The following is a 23773-nucleotide window of genomic DNA, read 5'->3' as shown; positions in this document are numbered from 1 at the left end:
CTTTGAGTCCAAATATCCTTTTGTTGTTGTTGTTGTTTAATATTTCAAGGATTTTTCTGAGCCAAATATGAGTGACCAATGGACACAGCCGTGAGGAGATCCTGAGAACATGTGCCCAAGATGATTGGGCTACAGCTTGGTTTTATACATTTTAGGGAGGCATAAGACATCAATCAACACATATAAGGTGTACATCAGATCCAAACTGTGGTATTTTGTTTTGTTTTGTTTTGGTTTGTTTTGTTTTGTTTTGTTTTGAGACGGGGTCTTTCTCTGTCACCCAGGCTGGAGTGCAGTGGCGCGATCTCGGCTCATGGCAAGCTCCACCTACCGGGTTCACCCCATTCTCCTGCCTCAGTCTCCCGAGTAGTTGGGACTACAGGCGCCCGCCACTACGCCCGGCTAATGTTTTTGTATTTTTAGTAGAGAGGGGGTTTCACTGTGTTAGCCAGGATGGTCTCTATCTTCTGACCTCGTGATCCACCTGCCTCGGCCTCCCAAAGTGCTGGGATTACAGGAGTGAGCCACCTGCGCCTGGCCCAAACTGTGGTTTTTATCTCAGTAGAAAAGTAATAGCAGATTTAAAGCAGGCAGAAAAGAAAACAGAAAATAGAGAACTTAGAAACTCTGTAGTTGCAGGTTGACCTTTGGGCTCTGAATGATACAATTTTCCCATCGGTTTAAAATGTGCACAACAGACTGTAACTGGTAACCAGCTGGAGTACTAGAAACCCTGGCATGCTCTTGAACTTTTCCATTTTATGCAAACACTTGCAAGTAGAGGCACCTTTCTCCTTGTCTTTTCTCATTCTTAGATTATTTGTGTACCCGGTTTTTTTTTTTTTTGGAACTGAGCTGTGGCCTAGGGGTTTTTTGGGTGGTGGATTGGTGTACTGTTTGTAGGCAGGACTCCACAGTGTTTCACTGCTGAGTCGTCTCCACCCTCTTACCTGTCTTAGTTTCTCTCTCCAGAGATCTAGCACCTCTGACAGGCCTCAAAATGCCAACTGGTCAGCTCTTATACACATTTCCGGGACAAATCTTTTAAAACTATTTTGGGGGGGGTCCCTGTAGGGCCACTGCACATCACAAGGGATGAATCCCCCAGACACTGCAACTCAGCTCCTAGTCACCCAGGGTGCCTTTCAGCTGGGAGGAACAAAATGCCCTTTCTCTTCAGAGCTGAGGAGCTCAGTCTCTCATTTATGTACAAAAATGACAGTCACGCGAATGTGCAGGCAAGCCAGTTGTGCTAAATTTTGGGAGAAAAAACAATGGAGAAGACCGTTTAGAATGCACCTCCAAACTGGAAACCAAACATGGTACCCAAAAGGGGGTCATTCTTGTTGTCTTTAGAAAAAGACAATGGAGTCCGGCCACAGTGACTCACGCCTGTAATCCCAGCACTTTGAGAGGCCGAGGTGGGCAGATCACGAGGTCAAGAACTTGAGACCAGCTTGGCCAATATAGTGAAACCCCATCTCTACTAAAAAATACAAAAAATGAGCCAGGCGTGGTGGCGGGCACCTGTAATCCCAGCTACTCAGGAGGCTGAGGAAGGAGAATTGCTTGAACCTGGGAGCCAGAGGTTGCAGTGAGCTGAGATCATGCCATTACACTCCAGGCCGGACAGTGTGAGACTCCATCTAAGAAGAAGAAGGAGAGGGAGAGGGAGAGGGAGAGGGAGAGGAGGAAGAGGAGGAAGAGGAGGAGGAGGAGGGGGAGGGGGAAGGGTAAGGGGAAGGGGAAGGAGAAGAAGAAAGAAGAAGAAGAAGAAGAGGAAGGGGAAGAAGGGGAAGGGGAAGGGGAGGAAGAGGAGGAGGAGGAGCAGGAGGGGGAGGAGGAGGAGGAGGAGGAGGAGGAGGAGGAAAGAAGAAAGAAGAGGAAGAAGAAAACAATGGAGAAAATCATTTAGAACGCACCTGTGAACTAGAATCAGGAACCTAAATGAGAACTTCCTAGGAGGAAAAAATCAAGAACTGTCAACGAAACAGGGCTCAGGAGAACTTAGTTCCATCAGAGGAGAAGCCCAAAGTTGAAGGTGCTTTCAATGTGTCCCTGCTGGTACCTTATCTCTGAGTTCAGGCAACTCCTTAAGGGTTCTGAGTCTTCTCTGAGGCCCAATTTGTCCAGGTGCCAAATTATTGTCGACAAAAGTAGTCGAACTTTTAATATGTAAAATATTTGAATTGATGTATTCTGAGCCAAATATGAGTGACCAGTGACCCATGACCCAGCCCTCAGGAGATCCTGAGAACATGTGCCTTTGAACATCCTTAATTTCTAAGATTCCCCAGGGCTGTTCTTGAGTCCCAGGTCACACTGTGTGAGTTTCCTTTAGGACCACCTGTTGGTAGCAGGCTACCCGACTTTGGCTTCAGCTAATAGTTCTGTGTAAGCTTAAAATTCCTAAGTAGAGGAACTTATATACTGGCTTTGCAAAACAAAGTATGCAAATGGCATTCTTGCCTTATTATACACTACCTCTGGAACTGGACCATTTGTGTCCAAAGCCCAATGGCGATTTGTGAGCCATGAATCAGGGACAAGATCACAGCCCTATGACAAGGCTCTGGAGGCCTCTCTTTGGGTCAAATTTCATATCAGCCCACCTCCACTCTCTCCACTTGAGCCATACTGGGCTTCATTCACTTCTTTCAACCTGCCACGTGCCCTCCTCCTTCTAAGCATTTGCACTTGCTGTTCCTTCTGCCTGGAGCATTCTTTCCTTTCTCCAAACCCTCACCTAGATAACACCTTCAGATCTCAGGTCAAATGTGTCCCTTCTTTGAAGAAGCCTTTGCTGATTCTTCAAACTAACCAAGTCCCTATTCTTTCATTCCCTTGAAATTGATTTTCACAGGATCACTACTGTCTGCAGCGATATTGTTCTGTAATTACTTGATTGCTCTCTGACTCCCCACTAGACTCTAAGTTCCACAAGGGCAGAGCCTGGGTCATTTTGCTCCCCATTTTATACCCAGCTCTGAGCTTGGTACATAGGCAGTAAACAATGATTTGTGTTATGAAGTAATTTGTCTAGATAATGTTAGAAATGAAAATCACAAGAATTACTCTATATATTTCAGATGCTTTTACAATTCAGATGGGGACTTCTTGATTGGTGAGTTCTGAAGACTTCAGACCTCCTCACTGTTAATTGACCCCTAACTACAAGCTGCTTTCTAATTTTATGCACATTATTTTCCTTCATTCTCCAATCTGTCTTATTTCATTTAGTGCAATCCAGAGACTGAGGTCTAGAGGCCACAGGTGGTCTGGAAAAGATTTCTAGTGTACCTCAAAGCTCCTACTCTATTTCCTTGTCTCTCTGTCTTTGCCCTTCCCTTCTGGACCTTTCTGATGTGGGAGACCTGGGCAGCTGAAAAGAAATGAAGACTAATACTAACAGGATTAACTTATTAAGGTAACTGTATTTGCCTTCAAACTCACTCAGTAAAAGCCCATTTATCATTAGTAACTGCAATTTAAATTCAAATTTTCATGAGACCATCTAAAATGTAAAGTCTATCAGAGATTGTTCTGGTCTGCCTATTATATTTGATGGTTTTTTTAGTATCAATATTTTGGAATCAATTTTGGTGTATATGTTACACAAGCAAACGTCAGCCTTTCACTGGAACTATCAGAAATGGGTGATTTTCCATACTATTTCTGCTACCCCTTTTTGGCCATGTCACAAAATTGTGCATATACAAGTTTCTTGCCTGGTGACCAAAAAAGCAGAGTCATTGTTTTATTCACATTCTTCTAGATAGGAAAATAGCTAATCTAAGTTGTCAGAATTTATCTTTTTCCCCAAGAGACTCAAGAAAGCTCTTTTCATTTGGAATGAAAAAGCAAATGCAGCCTTAAGCCTTTCCTGTTCATGAAATGGTTATCACACCAAAAGAATTGCTCACCACTGCCCTGTCTTTTTTTGTTCAGTTCCCCAGAAAGGGAACCTTCTCATTTACACTGAGTTTGGCAAGATGCTTGTACAGCCCAATGAGATCTGCGTCATTCAGGTTGGTGATGTGTCCCCTTCTCTTCCCTGCCTCTCACTAATTTGGGAGCAGTCAGATGTTTCAGCTGCTGCTATTTCCAACTCTAAAATTACTCTGTCATGTCTGGGCAACGAGAAGGGAATTTGAGTTATGCAGAAGGTTCCATGTGCTGAAGAGTAAGCAAGCTCAGGTGCCTGCTTTGTTTTAATATAGCACATAATTCTAAAACAAAGACCACTTGTCACTGCACTTTCCTAAATATTTACATACACTCTGGATAAGGCCCTGTTCCCACTAATGGCAGTAGAGGCAGTGAAGGTGGACATTTTTTTTTAAATGTGGCTAAATCAGGCTTCCGTTATCTCTGGACCCAATGAGAGGGTAGACTAGAATTGGCTTGGGTCAATATGTGATTAGGATTTAAGTTTTTCTTTTTAACTCATGTTTGCTCTGGTAACCTCCCAAGCAGCTCAAAAAACCAGAGCTTTACTTTTGCATGTGGGACAGGCTATGGCTCTGGGCAGCTTCTTTATAACTACAGCTGTGATTTCAGAAGGCTCACCAGTGTCTGCTTTCCATTCCAGAGAGGAATGCGGTTCAGCATAGATGTCTTTGAGGAGACCAGGGGCTACCTCTTGGAGGTCTACGGTGTCCACTTTGAGTTACCTGACCTTGGACCAATTGGTAAATCTTCATTGCAAGCCTCTAAGCCTCGCTTGAGATGTAGGACACAGATAATTGCATGAAAGTTAAACATCCTTCTCCCTTCACTGTCTCACTCAAACTTCCACTTTTCTCTCCAAATTCTTCTCTAGACCAAGGGTCTGCCAGAAAATATGTGCAGAACAGAAAGCAACCCAAACCAATCCATTATAAATCTCTCTAGAATAGTATATAGGCATTGGAGATAAAGGCAGCATGTAATAGATTTCTGGTTGCATAGTGTGTACAGGAATGAATATAGAAGTTTGGGTTACTGTGGGCTAGGGTTGCCAAAAACAGCTCCACAGAAGAGATGAGAATTTGACTAATTCTTTATGAAAAGTTGAGGAGAGTAAAGAGGAAAGGGAACAGCTTTGCAAAAGCATACAAGTGAGAATGAGCTTTGTGATTACGAGGAAGATCTTTTTGTCAAGTCAGTGAGATTTTTAATGGATTGGTTTGGGTTGCTTTTTGTTTTGTATATTGTAAGACTATAAAGTAGGAAGGCCATAAAAACTCCCTGGGCTGTATTCCTATGGAAAGGAGGGATGGACTGGGTGACACAGAGTCTACGAACCTCTGTGTACACCCCACCAAATCCGCACACTTAGCAGTCAAAAAAGTACATAACTCAGTGCTATGAAGGATCTAGAAACCACACTCCAGGAGGCAGATCAAAACATTCAAAAGTGAACCAAGGTCCCCCCAGCCCCCATTCTTCTGGCAAGCTGGAGGAAGTGAAAATGTTAGGAGGGGTTCTCAAACTGTCTCTTGGAGTGAAAGGAGTGACTGGGAAAATTGGCCCTTGGTTTCCTCTTTGGTCACATCTCCCAGTTCTTCCCTTCCTTGTCAACAGCTTTTTAGAGCAAACAGGGACAGGCCAGTGTGTGCCTTCTGGTCAACTCCCCTGAGGAATCCAAATATGCAGAGGAAGGTGGGAGGCAGCAAGAGGCAGCTGGAGCCGTGGTGGGCCGTCTGTCATCCTGTTCACCGCCCACTCTTCCCACTCTGCTCTGGCTTCCTGCTGCTCTATAGTCAGCATAGCCTCCAGGTTGCATGGAACATGTACCCTCTGGAAAATATCTATAATTTGCTAACCAGCCGGGGGCTTATTTTTTTTAACCCCAAGAGCTGGAAATGGTAAAACACTCCTCAGCTGGCTCCTGTCAGAGTTACATTGTTTTTGCATGTACGTTTTTCATGTTTGCTCTTTTGATTTATTTTCTTTCTCTGGAGGAAACACTCACTCCCAACCAAAGGTAAGCAGGCAGGTCCTAAATACTTCTTCCTGAGTGGCAGACAGGGTTTTTCAGGCTGGAGAGCAGTTTTCAGACTTGGAATCTGAATTCTAAGGAGCAGAGGCATGCCTTAGGCAACAGCGTGTAACCCTTCCTATCTGAGATCAAGGACTGTCATGAGTTCTAGAGTATTCAAGCGTTCCTTCAAAAGAAAAAGTTCTGGAGTTCTATCAGATATTCCCTTTTCCTCTTTTCAGGTCTCTTTCTCTTTTCCCTTCCCCTCACCTGTAGTGATAAGGTAATGCATATAAGGTGGTTTTGTCAACCAGAGTCACTCCACAACCTTAGAAGGTAATGCTGGTTTTTGTGAATTTTTTTCTGACCAGATTCCTTGGGTCTTCCTAAAAGGTACCAGACTGGAAATCCAGTGAATCTTTGAGCAATGAAAACAATTTGTGGAGTGGCTCTTGACATGAAAGAAAGCCTTTCTCTTCATGCAACCATGGGCATCTTTCCTATGTTTTGGAAGTTTCTAAAAGACTTTTGGGTTACTGTGTTCTAGGGGCCAATGGCTTGGCCAATCCTCGTGATTTCTTGATACCCGTTGCCTGGTATGAGGATCGCCAAGTACCAGGTGGTTACACTGTCATTAATAAATACCAGGGCAAGCTGTTTGCTGCCAAACAGGTAAAGTAAGAGGGTTGGCAGGCAGGGGAGGAAATGAAGAGTGATTGAGCACTTACTGATTGCCAAGGCAAGTATTAGAAACTTTACATATATCCTTTCATTGTTATCATACCACTATGGCACTACAGATAAAGCAAATAGTTCTAGTAGTCAATGGTACCTTCATAGTCATGAAAAAGGCCAGTGATGATAAATAATTTACCAACTTCACAGTAAGTGGCAGAGCCAGCATTTGAACCCATATCTGTCTGACTCCAAAGGCTGTGCCCTTTCTACTCACCAAGCAATGAAAATCTTAGCAATATGTAGGTCTCTATAAATGGTATGGAAAACATAATATATGGGCAGCATAATATGTTCTGAAAAGGAAATGAGTTAACAGATCAACCAAGATTTATACTGTCCAATACCACCCTATTTCAAATACAAGCAATTCTACAAAACAAGTAGAATTCAGTTAATTAGCTTGGCTTGGTTTGTACCACCAGGCTGGCAAATTCAGGACACAAGCAAAGGCACAGATATTAATGAATAATAATAACAAAAATGTAATATGGACTCTATAACATATTATGAAATATACTGAATATATATTAGAATAAAATAATCATATAATAAGAAGAACCCAAAGATCTCTTCTGTTTAGCATTATTTCCTTATATTGTCCAAGTTATGTTATTCTTCTCAGGCAACATCTAGAGATAATGCCAACCAGCTGAGGCCAACCAGTGTGGCACTTAAAACTAACCCTTGAAGCAGACACATTGTTATTTTCATTTTCTCTGGGTCAGGGTCTCTCAAAATTCCGGGGCTATTTGCATCAGAAACCCTCAAGGAGACTTGTTTAAAATGCAGATCCTAGGCCGGGAGCAGTGGCTCACCCCTGTAATCCCAGCACTTTGGGAGGCCGAAGCAGATGGATCATCTGAGGTCGGGAGTTCAACACCAGCCTGGCCAACATGGCAAAACCCTGTCTCTACTAAAATACAAAAATTAGCCAGATGTGGTGGTGCACACCTGTAATCCCAGCTACTTGGGAGGCTGAGGCAGGAGAATCGCTTGAACCCAGGAGGCAGAGGTTGCAGTGAGCCAAGATCACGCCATTGCACTCCAGCCTGGGCAACAGAGCAAGACTCCCTCTCAAAAAAAAAAAAAAAAAAAAAAAGCAGATCCTCAGATACTACTCTAGCCTTGCAAAAAATGATAAGCTCTGGAGACGGGACATGGAAACCTACATTCATTTTAAGCATGTTCCCCAGATCATTGTTTACATACAATTGTTAAAGAACCACAATTCTAGAACCAGCCAGTATCTCCTCCAGAAAGGTTTGCACTTTCCAGGTAGACCCTGTGCTGGTTATTCTCTGTGTGAGTCCCCACTGATCCATTCTCCCTCTTGCCATGATCTGTGTCCTGGAAGGTTAACTGTATCACCCGGGCTCCCTAGCCAGCTGGCTTCTGTTGGGTTCAACCCACAGGAAACTTCAAGGCAGGAGAAAAGACAAATTGGGAGATTTCTTCCCCTGCTTCCTCTCTGTTTAGGACTGTGTTTCTGGCAGTAGCTGCATCCCCCATATGACCTCAGTTCCTGTTGGACAGCCCTAGTGGTATGCTGGAGCTGATTCATAGTGACTTGCAAAAGCTGATATGCACACTTCTGTCCAACTCTGTATTCAGTGATGTCATATTGCTAGCTGGAAAATCATCATGGTGAGACTATATCCACCTTAGAAATCAGTAAACACTATATGTCAATGCTTTATATATTTTTTCAGAGTGCTAGTTGTTAAATATTTACCAGCACACCACTGGGTAGCACCCTTCTTTATAGTCCTAGCTCTTGCTGAAGTACTATAACAGTATTTCCCTCCTTATTCCACATGCCCAGGAATGGCAGTGTCTTCCCACTATTGCTAGGCTCAGATACCTCAACACTTCTAGTCATTCCGGTTAACCCTAACCATGCCTCTATGAGTAGTGCCTTCATTAAAATCTTTAGAGCTTTCAGACCCATAGATACAGAAGGGACCACCTTCCTATAGCAGAACACTGATCCTCTTCTACACCAGGACAGGACCAAGAAGTATTATGTTAGGATTGCTCTGAAATCTCAAGTCCTTGGAGTGGGAACTTTTAGAGGCCTTCTCCCCTCTCCTGGACTCACCAACCCAGGCACTGTGTCTATTGCAAGTTCCTCTAGGCTGAAATTACCTGGAGAAGTATCACAGCAGGTACTCTCTGCTCCAGGAAACAGAAGGTAGCCCAGATTGTTTGAGAATTGCTGACATCTACAGATCCTCACAGTTAGGTTAAAAATTGTTGAAAAGGCACTACTTGGAGAATGTGCTGTGCTTCTGCTGCATTTGTGATCAGAAGGCAGCTGCAGCTTATGAACCAGAAAAATAGGGTTAGCGGCTAAGTAGAGGGTGTGTGGAGCAACCAGAAATGATTCAGGGTTGTACTTCTCCCAAAGGACAGTAAAATTAAATCAAGAACAAAATCAAATCAAAAGAAGAGAGAGGTATGCCCAGTACATATTGTGGGATCACAGCTACAAAAGCATTAGATGGTAAAATCATCCTTTCCTGCTTTTTGTGATTAGGATGTCTCCCCATTCAATGTTGTGGCCTGGCACGGGAATTATACACCCTACAAGTACAACCTGAAGAATTTCATGGTTATCAACTCAGTGGCCTTTGACCATGCAGTAAGTCTGAACCCTGTAGGGGCACTGGGGTGAGGCAACACTTTGGTGGGAGGGGTCCACAGTAGACTCCTGACACTTACAGATCTAACATTTCCAGTGTCATCGTTGGAAGCCCTAGATACAGTCATTTGTCTTATGGTGAAGGAGTAAATAATATAGCTAGTAGGGGAGCCAAGCCAGATAGTCAACATTCCCCTGTGAACACAGCTTCATTCTCTACAGGACATTCGTGATACTCTGACTTGTGTTTGCCAAACTAAGTGGATAAACAGTTTCTTTCTGGAAAATTTATCCCCCAAAACAACCACGTGGTAATGTCGGTGGTAGAATGAGGAGAAAGGAACTTTGTGAATTTGAAGAAGTCTCTGACCTCACAACTCTCAAGAGTCTCCTCTATGATCTCTGACTTCTCACCCCAGTGCCTTCACTCCTGGCTGTATTTGGCAGTGACAGAACGAACAGCCCACTTGTAAAGTTACTCATAACATTCAGTGCTTGAGTTTCAACCAAAGAAATTCTAGAGCATGAACTTGGTCGTATTTTCCACTCAGTTAGGGGGCCACAAATAGGTGTCTGGTCTACAGTGCAGGCTCCCAAGACCCTACATTCTTAATAAAGTGATGGTTCTGAGATCCGGGGGTGGGGGGCAGTTCATTCTGCAGCCCACTTCATAAGAGATGAACTTAATCCACAGGCTGGAAGGATGATTAGAGCAGAAGTCAGAGACTCAGAGGCAAAAGGATCATCCTGAGCTAGTTCAGTTTATCTCTGGGGGGACAAAACTACCTCTCCGAACAGCAGCAACTCTTAATAAAAGCAAAGGGGAAAAGAAAAGTGAGATATCAGACCCCAAACAAACAGCACGAGAAAGGATCCTGAGACACTGATAAAGTTTGATTTGCTGCTTCACTACCTTTGCTGCTTCACCACCTTTGCTGCTTCACTACCTTTGCTACTTCACCACCTTTGCTGCTTCACCACCTTTGCTGCTTCACTACCTTTGCTACTTCACCACCTTTGCTGCTTCACCACCTTTGCTGCTTCACTACCTTTGCTTGAATAGTTTAGACCATTTCCCACAACAGATGCAGAAATGTCAGTGCTCACAGCAATAAGCGTTGGGTTTATTTTTATTTGAATTTACACAGGTGCAATCTTCTCTGTATTGCTGCTATAATTATTTTTCCAAAATTCAGTTCTGATCATGCTACCACTGTACTCATTAGAAAGCCTTTGCAAGTTTCCCATGGCTTAGGATTAAGTCTGAGCTCTGAAGCGTGGTGTTTGATGCTCTTCACCATCTGTCCCTGGACTCATTTTCCAGTATCACCTCTTGTTCCTCTCCCTTCTGTCAATGCACTGGGGTTTTAGCCTTATCTCCTCTTAACAAAATCTCTGTGCACTTTCATGTGTTTTCTGTGATTAAAATGTCATTTCTCTTCCTTCCCACTTCCTCAGTCCTTCCTCCCTCCCTCCCTCCCTTTTTCTCCCATCCCCCCTACCTTCCTTCCTTCCTTTCTTTCTTTTTTTTTTTTTTTTTTAACTTTTATTTTAGATTCAAGGGTACATGTGTAGGTTTCTCCGCTCTCTCTCTCTCTCTTTTAAACTTTTATTTTAGGTTCAAGGGTACATGTGCTCCTTCCTTCTTTCCCTCCTTCCTTCCCTTCTCTCTCTCTTTCTCTCTCTCTCTCTTTTTCTCTCTCTTTTTCTTTCTTTCTGTTCATTCTTGAATACTTACCTCAAATGTCACCTCCTCTTTGAAGCCCTCTTTGACCCTTTCAGGTAGAATTAACTGCCCAGCCGCCACCGCCCAGTTAATGCTAAAGAAGCAGGAAATCGATCCCCATGATCTTTGAATCTCCAGACTCTTGCATCGCATCTGAAAGGGAACATGATTGTTGATTTCAATTAAATTGAATCTCAAACTTTTCACTAAGTAATTCTGAAGATTTTTCAAAAGTATAATCTCGTCCCTCAACCTATTCCATCCTACGCTACCACTATGAAGACTAGTGACGTAAATGATGTGTTTTAGACCTGAAAGTCAAACAAAGGTAGGAAAGCAATGAACCACTTCTCAGACTTTTCTGCCAATGGATACAATCTGGAATCTCTGTGTTCTCCCAAAGAGGAGCACACCTACACCAAAACTTGGATTTTACTTTATTTCTATCTCCACTTCGCTCTGAGCATCTCTTCTGCCGCACATCTCAGCTCCAGTCAACTTGACCTGAGATTGAGAAGCAGGCACTATTGGTTCTCAGACCCACAGGGTAATAGGTTGCATGTAATGTGGGCTCAGCAGGGTGAAAAAGCAGTTCAGAATCCTTTCAGCTGGTGTTAATTCATTTTGCCTCAAGCACAGCAAGAGGAAAAAGTCATATGAGTGATTACTGCACCTTGATGACAAGCCCAGACTTCTGTTGTTTGATCAGAAATTAGGCAGTCCCTTTGCAGCAACATGGATGCAGCTGGAAGCCATAATCCTAAGCAAATTAATGCAGCAATAGAAGACCAAATGCTGCATGTTCTCACTTATAAGTCGGAGCTAAATACTGAGCACCCCTGGACATAAATATAAGAAAAATAGACACTGGAGACTACTAGAAGGGGGAGGGTAGAAAAACTACCTGTTGGATATTATGCCCACTACCTGGGTGATGGGATCCTGTATTAGTCCATTTTCATACTGCTATGAAGAAATACCTGAGACTGGGTACTTTATAAAGAAAAAGGGGTTTAATGTATCCACAATTCCACACGGCTGGGGAGGCCTCACAATCATAGCAGAAGGCGAAGGAGGAGCAAAGCCATGTCTTATGTGGCAGTAATCAAGAGAGCATGTGTAGGGGAACTGCCCTTTATAAAACCATCAGATCTTGTGAAACTTATTCACTATCACGAGAACAGCACAGGAAAACCCACTCCCATGATTCAATTACCTCCCACTGGGTCCTTCTCACAACATGTGAGGATTATGGAAACTATAATTCAGGATGAGATTTGGGTGGGGACACAGCCAAACCATATCAGATCCCTACCCCAAACCTCAACATCACACAATATACCCGTGTAACAAACCTGTACATGTACTCCTGTATCTAAAATAAAAGTTGAAATTAAAAGTTGAATAAAAATAAATAAATAAAAAGAAGTTAGCATGTCACTTGCAAACACCTTCATGTATGCATGAAATATGTGTCATTGTCCTGTCACCTCCCTTGCGTCGTGCATTCAGTCTCTCTTTGTGTGTTCACAGGACCCATCCATTTTCACAGTGTTGACTGCCAAGTCTGTCCGCCCTGGAGTGGCCATCGCTGATTTTGTCATCTTTCCACCTCGATGGGGGGTTGCTGATAAGACCTTCAGGCCTCCTTATTACCATAGTAAGTCTCTCTTTTACCAAGCCACATTTGCAAGCCAAAGAGACAACAAAGCAGTGAGCACTACCCATTGGGAATAATGCCTGGGTTGTTTCTGGACACCTACCCTGGCTTGAATTCAGGATCCTGCCTCACAAGGCCTAGTGCTGATCCCCAAGCTTTAATCTCTTTAAGGGATGGTAGTTGTGTTAGTCCATTCTTCGTTGTTATAAAGAATACCTGAGGCTACTTAATTTATAACGAAAAGAGGTTCATTTGGCTCATGGTTATGCAGGCTGTACAAACAGCATGGTGCTGGCATCTGCTTCCAATGAGGCCTCAGGAAACACAATCATAGTGGCAGGCAAGGGGGGAGCTGGCGTATCACATGAGGAGAGCAAGCAAGAGAGAAAAGAGGAAGTCCCAGCCTCTTCTGAGCAGCCAAGCCTCATGTGAACTCATAGAGTGAGAACTCACTCATAACCGTCATGACGGCATCAAGTCATTTATGAGGTATCTGCCTCCATTACCCAAACACCTCCTACCAGGCCCCACCTGCAACACCGGAGATCACATTTCAACATGAGAGTTGGAGGGAACGTACATCCAAATTATATCAATAGTGATGCATTGACTCTGAGCCTGGTTCCCGGTTTCTCTGTCCCTGTAAGAGGCAGAAAGGCTGGTAAAGTTTAGAAGCCTTGTTAGAAAGGCTTCTAAACAAGTTTCCTCACATTTTAGATGTTTTGTTTTGGGGAATGCTGGGGAAATTATTAGTTAGTCTGTTGTTTTGGGAAAGTTCATCACCTAAGTCTAGTTCAGAGAACCAGAGAAAGAAAAAGAGAGAGAGAGAAAGACAGAAATGTGCATTCTCCAATTATTTTGGCAGGGCAAAGCAGACTGCAGCCTACATTAGGAAATGGACTCTATTCTGGAAAGAGTTTCTGCAGAATATTTGTTGTCTAGTACAAGACCTAACAAATCTACTATTTTTATTTTATTAATATTATTATTCTTAGCACCTAATAGTTATTGGCCAATTTCTATGGCCCTGTTACAAGTTTTTTAAAAAACTAACTCATGAAGTGTTTATAATAATTGTAAGAGATAAGTAGTAGTATTGTCCCCCCTGCCCCTTTTTTCAGAAAATTAAACTGACACAAGAGGGATTAAGTAACTCTCTCAAGGACTCACAGCAAGTTAAGTGTAGAGTCAGGATTTAATTACAGGCTGTCTGACACCAGAGCAAACACTCATGACTACTAACTGGTATGGCTAGCATAGTGCCTAATATATAGCATGCTTCTAATAAAATATTTATTTAATAAGTGAATGTGTCAACAAGAATAAATAAAGTACTTCGTGGCTGTACCTAATGAGGTTGACATTTTTAATTGTGCAATAGCTAGCTGAAAATCCAGTCAAAGGTCAATGTGCAATTCTGCTTCCTGGAGTGTGCATTTTTTTGTACATAGACTTCTGGGAAGACTCTAAGAGGCGTTCCACCTGGGACATTCTAGAAAACAAATTCCTTTCTTTAGTAAACTCCAGGGCCTTCTGTTTATATTAGGTCCCTCTCTATATATACCAGTTCCCAGGTGTCAGGGCTCAACAGAAAACAACAGTGCACTGAATGGCCAATTTAGCTATCTTATAGCATCAGGAATGAAGGCCCTCAGGACAGACGAAGGCCACTCCATGGTCAAATGCCAGCATCCCCCTTTTCAGGTGACACCATCATGGTAGAGAAAAGAAAACAATCAGTTACCACTGCAAAGACACCAGCTATTTTGTGAATAGCATCATAAGTCCTTTCTAAAAAATGTCAAGCCTACTAAGGACTCTAACTTTTCTCCTCCTGGAAGTTAGTGACCTACAGCCTGTTGTCAAGGAGAGAAAATTGCCCTGGCTTATAGTCTGTACTTCACATGCTACTCCTTAATAATTCACTGTTTCACTCTTGTTCTTTTATTGAGGTTACTCTGTGTGCCTGTAGTGGTTCTTACATTTTACCATGTGTCAGAGTCAGCTGGAAGGTTTATTAAAACACAGATTACTGGGCTCCATCCTCAGAATTTCTGCTTCAGTAGGTCTGGGATAGGACCTAAGAATCTGCATTTTTAACAAATTCCCAAGTGATGCTGAATCTGCCTTTTTTTTTTTTTTTTTTTTTTTTTTTTTTTTTGAGACAGGGTCTCGCTCTGTCACCCAGGCTGGAGTGCAAGTTGCACAATCTCAGCTCACTGCAACCTCCACCCACTAGGCTCAAGTGATCCTCCCTGCTCAGTCTCCTGAGTAGCTTGGACCACAGGTGTGCACCATCACAGCTGGCTTTTTTTTTTAATTTTTTAATTTTTTTGCATTTTTAGCACAGATGGGATCTCGCCATGTTGCCCAGGCTGGTCTCGAACTCCTAAACTCAAGCAATCCACCTGCCTTGACTTCCCAAAGTGCTGGGATTACAGGTGTGAAGCCACCATGGCTGGCCAGAATCTGCATTTTTTCACTGGCAAGTCGGGATTCTGATGAAGGAGGTTTACAGACTGCTTGTTGAGAAATACTGGCCTAGGGCATGTCCCCGGCCCTAGGTGGAGGAATAATAGAGTCATCTGATTTAGACAAGTTTGCTACTGTGCTATAGGGTCTCAACCCACTCCTTAATTTTTATTTGTAGTTCAGACTTCCTGACACAAATAACCTTGAGAAATGCCTCCTGTAGTTTTTTAATGACTCTCAAAGTAAATTTGGCCCCAGGGTAGATCTTATAAAGGTATGGGTGCTCTGAGTTAGTTGGAAAAAACCCCAGAACCCCAGGTTAGAAAAGAGTTTTCCAGAGATGTTAAAAATATTGCCTTGGCAATACTCAAAATCTTTGCTACTTTGATGTGACTTTATTATAAGAGAAAATGGAGAATTATTTCTATAGAAATATTGCCTCCGGTCATCTTCATGTGCCTTAGTCAACTAGATTCAGCTTTAATCAGAAAGGCAAGGTCTATCCTCCCACTGTCCTTTGAAATATAGAAAATGATATAGAAATGTCATCACCAAGCTCATTGCTATCTAAATGCATATTCAGATCAAAGCTGAATTCTATTTTGCTCTCTTCTTAAAATTAAGCCATGAAGGTGACCCTGAGGACACATACTAGAGCAAGGAGCGTGACACCAAATTTAAGTCATGAGCTGAACTGTTTTTAAAACATAGACACTTTATGCTTACATTTGCTGCTTTTTCTGTATTTCCACTTCATAGAGAAACAAGTAGAGCTATGGTCTCTGGGTCTCCCTCTTCAGCAGGAGCTCACAAACTCTCACTCACTTTGTAGGGGCCTGCAGTAGCTTTCTGTTTCTGAGCAGGGTGAGTGTGGTTGCTTAGTAAATTATAAAAGCATTTGGCACTTGGTTATACTGCACATGTAAGCAAGAGGGCAGGCATGCATCCTGTCCAGTGTAATTTTGTAAGGGTTGCCACTGCCACATCTCTCTACTCCGTCCTTAGTTTGCACTCTCAGTACTCTCACAGGACAGACTATGAGTAGCTTTAAAGGCTGTGTTGTTGTTGTTGTCGTTGTTGTTAATTAATTCTTTTTTAAGTAGCTTTAAAAGCTATTTCTTATTCATCTCTGTCTCACGGTACCCAGCACAGTATCTAATTATATATGCTGGCTGGCTGGATGGGCAGATGGGTGAAGTGGGAAAAGGACAGATGAATGAATGGGTGAGTAGATGTGTGGTTTGAGATGCAAAGACACTTAAATTTGCTCAGGTGTTATATTTCTTTAATTCCTGCTCTATTGTATTGCTACTCTAATAAAGAACTTTATTTCAACAGCAGCATAAGATTGGAAGAGTGGAAGCATGGTGATTTTTGTTAAATTTTGTGTAACTCTAGAAAGCACAACTAGGACCAATGAATTTAACTCATATAAAAGCAAATTTCCATTTAATATAAGAGCTTTCTTACACACAGAGCTCTTCAATAATATAATATGCTTTGTAGAGTGGAAAGCTTCCGTTCACATCCAGGCAGAGCCCAGGAGGTTATCAGTCAGGAAAGATAGAGAAATTTCTTCTACATTGAGTAGAAGTAAGGATCCCTTCCAATTTTAAGATTTAGGACTCTATGAATAGGGTATCAATGGAAATAGAAAAAATAAAAACAAATCCAGAAGACATTTTGAAGAACAGAAAAACAAGAGGATAACAGATTCATCTATAGAAGATAATATTTGTTATAATAAATAGCATTTATAGTCTGTTTTATACACATACCAAGATTCTTTCACACAGATTATCATCTGATAATGGACTTTTAAGTCTGGAGTTCTTTTCATTACATCATCATCCATCAAAACACACACACACCCAATCGAAGCCTTCTAGATTGGGAATTAGAAATATGGTGTTGCTGTGTCCTACAGTGGAGCTGCTTGGGAAAGGGTTATGATCTGGGAGATAAGATAACTTTGATAGAGGGCTTATAAGCTTACATGATAGAGTACATTCACTCTTTATTATGACTAGCATTTTAATTATTATTGTCTTCTCTGGGCCCTGATTTTCTTTAGATCTAGCCTGATTCCTGTCAGATAGTGGAACTCAAGACCTCTGATAATCCACATGGCCATGGAGTAGAGCCATGCCTGCCAAGAATGCCAGTATGAATGTTTTGTGATTGTTCTTCTGTCAATCCACATTCTTTATTAATCCTATACAATTTATTAGTTTCTCCTATGTTCTTGGAATTCTGCACAAATAATGCTTAAGGGATCTTTGTGTTTTACTGGTCTTGCCTTGGATAATAAAAATAATCCTGCTTCAACCTTCCCAGGGAACTGCATGAGTGAGTTCATGGGACTCATCCGAGGTCACTATGAGGCAAAGCAAGGTGGGTTCCTGCCAGGTGGAGGCAGTCTGCACAGCACAATGACCCCCCATGGACCTGATGCTGACTGCTTTGAGAAGGCCAGCAAGGCCAAGCTGGCACCTGAGAGGATTGCCGATGGCACCATGGTAAGTATGTTAACTGCCAGATTCCGGCGGCCTCTGAACTCCCCACCCTTGCTGAGAGAGGTGGCCATTTTTCATTTCTCCAAAGTCACAGAGGAGGAGTCAAAAAGGGGAGAGTTACATGACTGCATAAGTACATTTCCATGTATATATACACACATCCTTGTGTATATGCTAGACTTCTGTTGTGGTGGTGTAGAAAGATCTTCGGACTTGGAGTCAGACATGGGTTCTGAGTTCAGATCCCATTTCTTCATTCCTGTGTGATCGTGAACAACTCACTTAGCTTCTCTGTGTTTCATTTTCCCCATCTATAAAATGGATATAGTATCCAACCCAGCAGATGGCTATAAGTTAACCTAACAGACTGTCCAACACTATTCAAATGTAAGGCAATATTATTAATACTATGTGAAGCCTCTTCCTGTATCCATATGCAGCCCTAGGAATATGCTATGTCTCAGAGTCTTCTGCTTTTTGAAGTAATCCTCCAGGGCCACAATAGTAGCGGAGGCAGGATGTCACTTCAGCACATGTTTCAAGCCAAGGAGGGTCAAAAAGCCCTTGCCTCACTATAGTCAGGGCTTGTAAGAAGCAATTCTCAGCTGTTTTTTTTCATTTTTCTTTGCTCTGCTTTGGCATGGATGCAACTGATGGGATTTAAAACCTGTTTTGTATTCCTCCTGTGTCAGTCTGTAAACATTGAGGCTGAACACAATTGCAGTTGGCTGCGGTGCTTGATTTTATTTTTGCATTCTTCGAGGTAGAGTTTATGGTCCACGGGGAGTAATTTTATGCTAAATCACATGCAAATTTGCTTTACTTTTTAAAATAAATGCCTTGAAATGCTACCTGGTTTAAAATCCATAGCACAGACTTGCCTGCTTCATGCTTGCAAACTACCCTAAGCAGTGAGCATTATCTGTCCATCTGTCCAGTGCAGTTTGCTTTCAGTCCCAACCCTGGAGCCAGAGTTGGTGGAGTTCCTCTGCAAAAGGAGGGTGTAGAGAGTCCCATTTGCTTGCTTTGGCCCTATTTCCCCTTTCAAGGGCCTCTATGGAGTTTCTGTAGAACCCCTACATCTCAATGAGATGCAGTTTGGCAGTCTCAGTTAAGCTATTACCTCTAAAGTCTCCTGGAGGTGCATTCCTGGAAGCTCTTCCAGAGTTGCCACTCAGTAACCTTTGGTGCCCCAGTTTGGCTTTGGGTGGTCAATGTTATGAGGGAGCTGTGTTTTACAACAGTGAGGCATAGGACAGGGCTGTTTCTATGAGGAGCAATGCTTTGAATTACTAGTGAGAAAGAGCTCTCCTATTAGGATGGGAGACCCTGGGTATCAAGGAGCCAGAATACCTGAGGACGAAGGGTCCAACATCTTACCGAGACCTAACTTTTGGTTGTCCTCACCATTTCCCATTGTATAATTCAGACCCAGGTCTATCTATATGCCTTATCCTTATTCTTGTTTGGAGAGATTAACTTGATACAATACCATCTTCAAAGTCAGCTGGATGGGGCTTTTGTTAATCCAGCCAAATGGAGAGGCTGTTAAGAAGCAGCCAGCAAAGAGACAATAGGAATAGCCATAATGATTCTTATGTCTGAATAGTGCTTTTTAAAATTTTTATTACTTATTATTATTTTTATGGATACATAATAAGTATGTATATTTATGGAGTACATGAGATATTATGATACAGGCATATGATATGTAATAATCACATCATTGGATAAATGGGGTATCCATTACCTCAAGCATTTATCCTTTGTGTTACAAACAATCCAACTATACTCTTTCAGTTATTTTAAAAGGTGCAATTAAATTTTTATTGACTATAATCACCCTGTTATGCTATCAAATGCTAGGTCTTATTCATTTTTTTCTTTTACATATTTTTTTTTTAATTTTAACTTTTATTTGAGATTCAGGGGTACATGTGCAGATTTGTTACATAGGTAAACTAATGTCACAGGGGTTTATTGTATAGATTATTTCATCACTCGGGTACTAAATAGTACCCAATAGTTATTTTTTCTGATTTTCTCCCTCCTCCCACCCTCTGCTCTCAAGTAGGCACCAGTGTCTGTTGTTCCCCTCTTTGTGTCCATGAGTTCTCATCGTTTAGCTCCCATTTAGAAGTGAGAACATACAATATTTGGTTTTCTGTTCCTCTAAGTTTGCTAAGGATAATGGCCTCCAGCTCCATCAGTGTTCCTGAGAAACACATGATCTTGTTCTTTTTTATGGCTGCATAGTATTCCATTATATATATACATACATATATATGTATGTCTAATGTCTAATATCCAACATCTATAAGGAACTTGAACAAATTTACAAGAAAAAATAAACAACCCCATTAAAAAGTGGGCAAAGGACATGAACAGATGCTTTTCAAAGGAAGACATACATGCAGCCAACAAGCAAATGAAAAAAAGCTCAATATCACTTATCATTAGAGAAATGCAAATCAAAACCACATGAAATACCATCTCACACCAGTCTGAATGGATATTAGTAAAAAGCCAAAAAATAACAGATGCTGCTAAGGTTGCAGAGAAAAGGGAACACTTATACACTGTTGGTGAGAGTGTAAATTAGTTCAACTACTGTGGAAGGCAGTGTGGTGATTCCTCAAAGAGCTAAAAAAAGAACTGCCATTCTACCCAGCAATCCCATTTCTGGGTATTTACCCAAAGGAATGTAAATCATTCTACCATAAAGACACATACATGCAAATATTCATTGCAGTACTATTCTCAATAGCAAAGACATAAAATCAACTTAATACCCATCAAGGGCAGCCTGAATAAAGAAAATGTGGCATATATACATAGACATACATATAGACATTTGTCAGATGCGTCATTTGCAAACATTTTCTCCCATTCTGTAGGTTGTCTATTTACTCTGTTGGTAGTTTCTTTTGCTGTGCAAAAGCTCTTAAGTTTAATTAGATCCCATTTGTCAATTTTTGCTTTTGTTGCCAATTGCTTTTGTTGCCAATTGCTTTTGATGTTTTTGTCATGAAATCTTTGCCCATGGCTATGTCCTGAATGGTTTTGCCTAGGTCTTCTTCCATAGTTTTTATAGTTTTGGGGTTTTACATTTAAGTCTTTAATCCATGATGAGTTGATTTTTGTATATGGTGTATGGAAGGGGTTCAGTTTAAATCTTCTGCATATGCCTAGCCAGTTGTCCCAGCACTATTTCTTGAATATGGAGTCCTTTCCCCATTGCTTGTTTTTGTCAGCTTCATTGAAAATCAGATGGTTATAGGTGTGCGGCCTTGTTTCTGGGCTCTCTATTCTGTTTCGTTGGTCTATGTGCCTGTTTCTGTATCATTACCATGCTGTTTTGATTACTGTAGCCCTGTAGTATACTTTGACATTGGGTAGCATGATGCCTCCTGCTTTGTTCTTTTTGCTTAGGATTGCCTTGGGTATTTGGGCTCTTTCTTCGTTCCATATGAGTTTTAAAATAGTCTTTCCTAGTTCTGTGAAGAATGTCTCTGGTATTTTGATATGAACAGCATTGAATCTTTACATTGCTTTGGATAGTATGGTCATCTTAATGATATTGATTTTTCCTATCCATGAACATGGAAAGTTTTTCCATTTGTTTGTGTCATCTCTGATTTCTTTGAGTAGTGTTTTATAATTCTCATTGTAGAGAGCTTTCACCTCTCTGGTTAGGGGTATTCCTAGGTATTTTATTCTTTTTGTTGCAGTTGTGAATGGAATTGCATTCCTGATTTAGCTTTCAGTTTGACTGTTGTTGGTGTATAGGAATGCTAGTGATTTTTGTATATTGATTTTGTATCATGAAACTTTGCTGAAAGTTGTTTATCTGTTGAAGTAGCTTTTGGGCCAAGACTATGGTGTTTTCTAAATATAGAATCAGGTCATCTGCAAACAGGGATAGGTTGACTTCTTCTCTTCTTATTTGGATGCACTTTATTTCTTTCTCTTGCCTGATTGCTCTTTGCCAGGACTTCTAAGACTATGTTGAATAGGAGTGGTGAGAGAGAGCATCCTTGTCTTATGCTGGTTTGCAAAGGGAATGCATCCAGCTTTTCCCCATTCAGTATGATGCTGGCTGTGGGTTTGTCATGGGTGGCTCTTATTATTCTGAGATATGTTCCTTCAATGCCTAGTTTATTGAGAGTTTTTAACATGAAGATATACTGAATTTTATTGAAAGCCTTTTCTGCATCTTGAATAGTGCTGTATAACTTGCATAGCACTTCCATATGATCTCATCCAGTCTTTCCATCAAGTCTGTCACAGGAATTCAGGCAGGGATACTCATATCCATTGTTTTAGGCAAAAAGAAGTTAATGTATATTAGAGCCCAAACATTAATGTGGGTGCTTTGGGTTGTGGCACAAGATAATTCTATTATTTTCTTTTTGCCTGCCTATATTTTACAAATTTCCAAATGTAAGCATATAAGAATTGTAGGGTTTTGTTTTGGGGTTTTGTTTTGTTTTGTTTTTAAAGCCATGTTGGGTAAGAAAAATCAGCAATTGATGAAGCTGTAATGTCTAAGATGCACAGAGTATTTGCATATTCTTTCTGTTGTGGACAAAAACCTCCTGACAGTGAAACATCCACCTTTCAGACACTTCTGAGATATGACTTTTAAAATTGTTACAGCCATTCCTGCCATTTTCTTCACCTCCCTCTCCCCCTGGACTCCCTCTTTTTTTCTTTTTCCCAGCCCATCTTTTGGTCAGTGTCTTGAAAAGACAGGCTCAAATCCCAGCTCTGCCATGACTTGTCGCCTTAAGCAAGTTGTTTCCCAGCTCTCAGCCTTAATTCCTCCTCTGTAAAATGGGAAGTATGCCTTTCCTCACAAGGACATAGCCACAGGAAATGAAGTCCCTGAGAAGATGGATATTCCCAGGATTCTCCCACGTCTGCCCTTGGATCTAGCAGACTTAGTTCCCTAATACCATGAAGACAATGTGAAGCTTAAGGGCTGAATTTTATTTTACAGAATGAAAATTGAGGCCCTGAGAAGTTAAGGGTCTTGTACCAGGTCTCATCAGCTTACAAATGGTAGGGCCAGAGCCACAACTCAGGGCTTGAGTCTGCTCTCCTCACCATGCTAGCACACAAATCTTTGATTTGTTATTGAAGATTTTACCTACCCATACCTTCTGTTGACATCTAATCAAACGTGTTTATTATCTATCTCATCTCTTTTTTCTCATTTCCATCCTCACTTCCTCTAGGCATTTATGTTTGAATCATCTCTAAGTCTAGCGGTCACCAAGTGGGGACTCAAGGCCTCCAGGTGTTTGGATGAGAACTACTACAAGTGCTGGGAGCCACTCAAGAGCCACTTCACTCCCAGTTCCAGGAATCCAACAGAACCTAATTGAGACTGGAACATTGCTACCATAATAGTAGATTTGTGAAGGTTTCTTCAGAATCTTATGCTTTCTGGTAGTATTGGGGACAGGGGTTGGTTAAAATGAAAACTGACTTTTCATAGTCAAGTAACTCAGAACTTTTGCGGAAACGCATTTGCAAAGTTCTATGGCTGTCACCTTAATTACTCAATAAACTTGCTGGGGTTCTGTGGAAGTAGTGATTGTCATAATCAGGTCTTGATGAAACAAACAGCAGGTCAGGTAAGTCTTGCTAAGATTGAACCAAGCCCCAGGGTCCTTCCCCATGTGGTTGGCCTGAAGGCCTTCATTCTAGGAGCACAAGTCCAGGCATGTGCTAGATATCACAAGACCAGGCCATAAGGCCAAGCATTAAGACCATGAGCTGAGACTGGAGGTAAGGCAAAGCTCTTAGGAGCCAATCCAGACATGGGGAAATTTAGGGGATCATGAGCGCTTCAGACATTCAGCTTTCAATGGATAAGGAACCAGGCTAATAGGTTGTCTAATCTTGGTAGTCATGTAGCAGCCAATATGATGATACTGGAGAAGAACACCAGCCACCAAGAAGTGAGAACCACTCATCTTCTTAGGGTGATCAACTGTCCCATTTTGTACAGGACTACATCAATTTTTTCACTGAAAGACCCGCATCCCAG

At 41.7% G+C, this 23773-nt stretch overlaps 1 protein-coding gene across 2 annotated transcripts in view; it reads left to right on the top strand.

The window, feature by feature from the left end:
* Window positions 1–23313, top strand: part of HGD (homogentisate 1,2-dioxygenase) — a 55327-nt gene extending 32014 nt beyond the window's left edge. For both annotated transcript variants that reach the window (XM_010387085.2, XM_010387084.2), the window contains exons 7-14: window positions 3090–3124; window positions 3949–4028; window positions 4592–4691; window positions 6510–6634; window positions 9237–9341; window positions 12601–12727; window positions 17537–17718; window positions 22956–23313. In XM_010387085.2, the coding sequence (XP_010385387.1) occupies window positions 3090–3124; window positions 3949–4028; window positions 4592–4691; window positions 6510–6634; window positions 9237–9341; window positions 12601–12727; window positions 17537–17718; window positions 22956–23105 (904 nt within the window). In that variant the 3' untranslated portion in view covers window positions 23106–23313. The remainder of the gene's footprint in view (window positions 1–3089; window positions 3125–3948; window positions 4029–4591; window positions 4692–6509; window positions 6635–9236; window positions 9342–12600; window positions 12728–17536; window positions 17719–22955) is intronic.
* Window positions 23314–23773: the final 460 nt, after the last annotated feature.

The sequence above is a fragment of the Rhinopithecus roxellana genome, chromosome 1 (assembly GCF_007565055.1).
Source record: "Rhinopithecus roxellana isolate Shanxi Qingling chromosome 1, ASM756505v1, whole genome shotgun sequence".
Taxonomy (NCBI): domain Eukaryota; kingdom Metazoa; phylum Chordata; class Mammalia; order Primates; family Cercopithecidae; genus Rhinopithecus; species Rhinopithecus roxellana.
Note: the sequence above shows the minus strand (reverse complement) of the source record. Positions and strands in the feature narration are given on the sequence as shown.